The sequence below is a fragment of the Mus caroli genome, chromosome 1 (assembly GCF_900094665.2).
Source record: "Mus caroli chromosome 1, CAROLI_EIJ_v1.1, whole genome shotgun sequence".
Classification (NCBI taxonomy): Eukaryota; Metazoa; Chordata; class Mammalia; order Rodentia; family Muridae; genus Mus; species Mus caroli.
This window is the reverse complement of record NC_034570.1, coordinates 32,044,404-32,050,403: the sequence shown is the minus strand read 5'-3', so window position 1 is coordinate 32,050,403 and position 6,000 is coordinate 32,044,404. Positions and strand designations below refer to the sequence as shown.

The 6,000-nt window shown below is 49.3% G+C and overlaps 1 protein-coding gene across 19 annotated transcripts in view; it reads right to left on the bottom strand.

The window, feature by feature from the left end:
- Positions 1-6,000, bottom strand: part of Inpp4a (inositol polyphosphate-4-phosphatase type I A) — a 112,893-nt gene that overhangs the window by 9,886 nt on the left and 97,007 nt on the right. For 8 of the 19 annotated variants that reach the window (XM_029475021.1, XM_029475272.1, XM_029475333.1 and 5 more), the window contains 2 exons: positions 5,504-5,658; positions 54-956 (listed from right to left, as the gene is read on the bottom strand). In XM_029475021.1, coding sequence (XP_029330881.1) covers positions 776-956; positions 5,504-5,658 — 336 coding nt within the window. In that variant the 3' untranslated portion in view covers positions 54-775. Of the gene's footprint in view, positions 1-51; positions 957-5,503; positions 5,659-6,000 lie in introns of those variants that run through there. The other 11 variants (XM_029475253.1, XM_029475146.1, XM_021170851.2 and 8 more) reach the window with 3 other exon arrangements.

Here is a 6,000-nt window from a genome sequence, read left to right as displayed (position 1 = left end):
AGCCTGGTCTACAAAGTGAGTTCCAGGACAGCCAAGGCTACACAGAGAAACCCTGTCTCGAAAAACCAAAAAAAAAAAAAAGAAAAAAGAAAAAGTTTCTACCCCTCACTAGTGCTTGGATTAGGAACAACCCTGAAGTCACATGCAACAGGTAATGTGCTGGACTCGGTGGCAGGTGTGCCTGTCTCCACAGCTGCATCGTCATCAAGGGGAAAGAAATGAAGGCGAACAAGTGGTACTCTGCAGACCGTTCGCTATTGCACTCCCAGGACTACGCTGTGAAAGGTAAGTAGGAAGTACAGCCCTATTACATGGGGGCATCTAGATCAACCGGTTGATAAGCATCTCTTTCTCGTTAAAAGGCAAGGAAGGTTAGCGATACACTTAAGGAATAGTATCAAATATACAAATTCTTTTCAGACAGCATCCCTTTCTCTTGAAACAGGGCACACAAGATGTACAGGTAATAAATAGTTATACATCAGAAGATATTTGGTACAAGGAATCCCAGGCCAGCTAAATATTGCAGTCACAGGCACCAGAAGAACATGTTACAAGCACTGAAGACGCTACACAATTGAAATGAACGAGTCCTCTTGATGGAAGAATTTGGCAGGTATATACAATTCAGAAGAACAGAACGTCAAACTGTAAGGCATGAGATATTTCTCGGCAGACCTTGCTTTGACACCTTCCTTCTGTCCAGTTTGGTACACGGTGGCTGGATATATTCGGGCACTTTTGTCTGCCTCGTGACTATTTTTCACAATGATATCTATTTGCAACGCAATTTGGTCACCAGGTATGCTATGCTCAGAAAGAGCCACACAATCAGTAGATTGGGGCTTAGAGCTAATAAAGGAATGGAACAGAGAAGGCTGGGGTCTAGCCTTAAGTCTCGGATGGGCACCAGGCCGCTCAAGTTCTTCTGCGTGACTACCTCCCGTGTTCCAATGCTGTGAAAAGGAAAAAGTTGGGAGAAAGGAAAAGAAAAGGGGAAAAGGAAAGAAAGAACAAGAAAGAAAGAAAGAAAAAGACACATGCGATGGGGTTTACCCCAAAAGTATGGGGAGAAAGGAGAACCAAAAAATAAGATTTAAAAAAAAATGGAATGAGCCACAACAGAAAGAAAAAGGAGATGCAGAGAAGTGTAGACAGAAGACCAAACAGAACCAGCACAGTCACAGGAAGAGAAGGGGAGAAGAGAAGTGAAGATAAGAAAAGAATCCTGCATCCACCAAAGTAAACACACGCAGGCTGAAGGATGGTTGTCCATGTTCACCCTCTCTCAGCTGGCCAAGCGCAGCTCCATGCCGCCCGCCTGCCGCCCACTCGCCCGCCCGCCCGCCCGCCATGCCCCACATGCTGCAGATGAGCAGTTCTGAGTAGCAAGCTGAACATGAAGAACCATGGGGTTTGACCTTCTCACAGACGCCTGGGTGGCGTGGGGACAAAGCTGCCTTTTGAGCCACACAAAGGAAAGTAATTTACCTGGGTGTGAATCCAGGGCCAGGTCCTCCCACACCTGCCTCAATTCTCAGTGTCAGAGGGGTGACACAACCCTGTCCCCCACTTTGAAATGGACTGTTCTAGAAGATGATCCTTCAAATGGAGTTGACCAGATTTACAATGGAAATTTGCAATCTTTCCTTCTTTTAGTGCTAAAGAAACAATGTCCTGGGGGCTGACTGTAGCTCAATGGTAAACTATGCTAAGTGGCACTAGGTCTTGGGCTCAAGTCCCAGTACCAAACAAGGGAAAGAGGTTTTGAGGTTGGATGGTATCTGGAACCACGTGACTGAGGAGTAACATCCCTCCCGCACAAACACCCACACTGACTCAGACCCCGGGGCATGGCTGACACTCTGAGAGAACAGTGTGCACACGAGTAGGCAGGGGTTCAAGACACCTTCTGCAGCTATGACAGCTAGGGAACACTGCAAGCCGCAAGCACTGACTGATGATCACGGTGTCTGCGGGGGATGCTTGCCAGGCCACTGCGGCTGCCCAGGAGGGCCTACTGTTTGTTAATTTCAGTTCCTCACATGGGACAGAGGGCCACCTCTGTCTGCCATTATCCTCGGACTCAGCCAGGTGGGTGCTGGGCTTAGCCCACATGGCTTACAGGAACTGAGTAGCTGAAGTTAAACCCAACGTCACGTTCCTATTCACTGGGGGCTTGAAATGGGCCCTGGTACAGAATTCATGTTGCACATGTGGCAGCCACTACAGATCAATTATCACTGTTACTACTACTATGCTGTGGGGCGGGCATGCGTGCGTGCGTGCGTGCGTGCGTGCGTGCGTGCGTGCTGGAGCATGAGTTTCTGCAGTGTCAGCTATGCTCCTGCCTCACGTTTACTATTGTATCTGATAAGGCACAAGTGAGACAGCAAGAGAAGCAAATTTTCCCCTCTACTCAGGCCACTGCAAGGATGCACTGCTACCTTTAGGGCTCTATGTGCTGCAGGGCCGGTCACCACTGTGGCCACAGTGCTTGCAGGTGACTAACAAACCTTCTGTCACCATGTGGGTAATCCAAAACAAAGGCACGTCTTGGTCAGCAGGGGGCAGTGTCAAGCACTGTTCCTGTGCTGAGAACAGTAGGACAGGCAGAGGCTTTGCCTTGTAGCTGCTGAAAATAAGCATTAAACTTAAGTGTGCCCACTGTAGAGATTTTAGATTCCAGAAAATTCTGTGGTTATAGACAAGAAGTGGGTTGAATAGTAGAGAAGAGAGAGCAGGAAATATGTTCATTTCCTAGGAAGGCCATTCCTTCCTCACAACCTTGGGGTCCTCATTTTATAAACAGTTCAGCAAAACAGCCCTACCATACCAGCCTCTGAGCAACAGTGACGACAAGCACGATGTCCCAGGACACTGAGCAGGTGCAGCTCACTAGCCTGGGTTCAAATCCCTAGACATCTACAAAGACGTAACTAAAGAACGCTGTGCCCGATGTGATGTCCCAGTCTAGCTCTGAAGGTCTCCTCTACCAAAGGGTCATGTCTTGAAGGCTTGGGCCCCAATGCAAGCAGTGCTCAAAGTGATCAAAGATGCTCACTTCTGAGAAGTGGCTGGCAAGGGCTCTGCCTTCATCAGGAAACTAACAGGCTGAGAGATGGTACCCGTGGAAGACAGGACTGGGTAGAGGATGCGGATCAGGAGAGTATGTGTCTTTAAAAGCTTTTAAATTACATTTATACGCATGTGCCAAGGGGGCGGGGGGCTGTGTGACTTGGAAGAGTTAGTTCTCTCTCTCCACCACGTGGGTCCCAGTGGTCAATCCTAGGTCCTCATCATGCTTGGTGACAAGCCCCTTTATCTACTGAGTCATCTCAACAGCCCTTAGATTTGTTTTGACAGGTTCATACATTTATATCATGAATTCTAGTCATTTTCACCCCAAGCCTCTCCCTCTTCCTATAGGAACCCTTCTCCTCAAGGGCCCCTTCCTTCTATATGTGGCCCACTGGGTTTAGTTAAGAGTTTCTTGCCAGAGTGTGGATGGAAGGTTATTTACTGGAGCGAGGGCAAAGTCGTGTTATTAAAAGGTGGGTCTAGTCCCAGGCCTGCATCGCTCCCTGGGTCCTGGTCTGTGTGAGCATCTGTTCTCGGCCACGCCCTTCTGCTGGGAATCTGCCTCACCACAGTCAAGAAACAAACCAGCCAAACCTTGCAGACTGCGAGCGGAACCCTCTTCTCTTCTACTCCATTCTCAGGTATTCTGTCATCGCAGTGGAAAACTGAGCCACACACAAATATGCACTGAAGTGTGGTATTGTGAGTCTTGGATCATCAGACTCAGGAGGGATTCGGAAAAGTCTGGGGAAGCGACCTAAACGAGCCTTCGAACAACACCGTAAGTAGAGTCTAAAGGGCAATGAGAGCAGGCCAGAGGCCATCCATGTTCCAATCTAGCAAAGAGCTTCCCTATATTTTATCTATATTTTGTCCTTGCCCTGTGGACAGCCGTCATAGCAACTCCTTTTCCTTTTTAAGTTGTGGCAAGGGTGTTACTGGCTTCTTTTAGCCAATTAATGGTAAGAACTGGGAACAAAAAGCAGAAAAAAAAAAAGGTCTCAAAACTTTCAAACATGCCCAGAATGAGGCGCAGGTAAATCGGGGACAGTATGCTGTGGCCTCTAAGAGACTGGAGCTCACTCCTGTGTGGATGCTGTGGGCCCCAGCTAGTGCACCCCACCGAGAGGAGACAGGAGCATGATGCCTTTGCTTTTATCAATAGATTAACCCATTGACTGGGCTGTAAGTTATTGCATTATTACTGGGATATAGTTGGGGGTACCACTGAGATAGTGGTTCCTAGGGGTATGCGTTTGAAGGACACTGGTCCTGGCCTTTGCTGTATCACCACAGAGCCCCCTGTCTGTTGGCTTCAGTAGTCGACATCTGTGGCTCACTAGAGCAGGCTTTCTCCACACTGCACAATTAATGGGGCACAGAACAGCTGCCACCCTCAAAACCGGGATCACATTGGGCGCTGAGGCTAAAGGGTATGGATAGTCTGGACACAGACTGTTGCTTTTCCATCACCAGGAACAGAGGCATGGAGTGAGCAGCTTTAACAGAGAGGTTTAAATGAACGTGGAGACAGACAGGAATGGAATGTTGCCACTTTTGCTCCTATCAAGAGCCATGAGCTCAGGCGTCCCTTTGTGCGTTGTGAGAAGGTCAAATGCAGAAAACATACAGAAAGGATAAGAGGATTGAGTACATCAAGGACTCGGTGAGAGGACAGATGGTGCAGAACGCTCAGGAGAGTGACTGTTGGAAACAGACTGTAACAGCATTGGTGACTACATCAAAGGAGACGGGAGGACCAGTTTCTTATCCTTTCTTTTGGTATGCAGGGTAGGGAGCTTTCCAGCAGTGCTTGAAACAAGGCATCCATCAACAGAGGACAATTTGAATTCTGGGTTTCATTCTGCAAACACATCTGCTGCCTCAGAATCAGGACATTATTAGGGGGAGGTGGCCAGGGCACACAGACAGCTATCTCCATAAAACACTCACTGGACATTTTGCTCTTGAGAGCAGTCTCTGTCCACTACTAGAGAGGTAGCAGAGCAAACCAGTGCAACCTGCAGACACAGTTCCTTCCCTGGAGTTTGGAAGTATACAGTGCATACAAACATACGATGTAAAAGCAGCTGCCTGCTGAGAAAGCGTGGGCTCTAAACCCCACCCACAGCCAGGTGGCTCCCATCACTGTTGAACGGTCTGACCCAAGCCAGCCCATCACTCTACTGGGCCAGTTCAGTTCTGTTCAGAGTGCTGGCTTGTCCCCACCCCCACCCCACCCCAGTCTTCTAAGAGAATACTGCCTGAGTTTGACAGACCATTAGTGTGAGTAATGGTCAAACTCAAGTGTGCTGGAAGTCTGGGCCCCATGTGGAGCAGAGGCATGGGCTCATCTGCAGTTTACACAGCAAAGGGAGAGCAAGTGGCTGGGCAGATGCAGCCTGGCAGCAGCCTCACTCACCTGCGCATGCACTCCAGGGCTTGTGTGAAGACCTGCGGGGCCATGCCGTGCTCATGCTGCAGGATCAGACACTGCTCCAGGGTCACCGACATGGCTGTGCGGTCCTTGGCACTCTTGCAGCTGGTGAATCGGACCCCGTTAAGGCGGCGACAGACCTGCAGCAGGAAAAAGGCTCTTAGGAGAGGGAAAACCAGCAGAAAGACAGCACCTTCAAGGGACAGAGCTCGCCACAGGTCTGGCAGGAACACCAACAATAAAATAATTCCAAGTCTACTCCTAGCCTGACTGCCTGGCTCTCTAGCTTTGTGTCCTGCTGAGATGGTATGAGAACCTAAGTTAACTCCACCTGAGCTTCATCTGCCCTCCCCGCACCCTACCCCACCGCCGTCCCTTAGAACCTGGCCCTTGTGTGTTTTCCCAAGAGAAGTTCCTTCTAGAGACCTTTGGGCATCACTACTTCACACTGACCCTGACCAGCTATCCCTTCTAAGCCATGC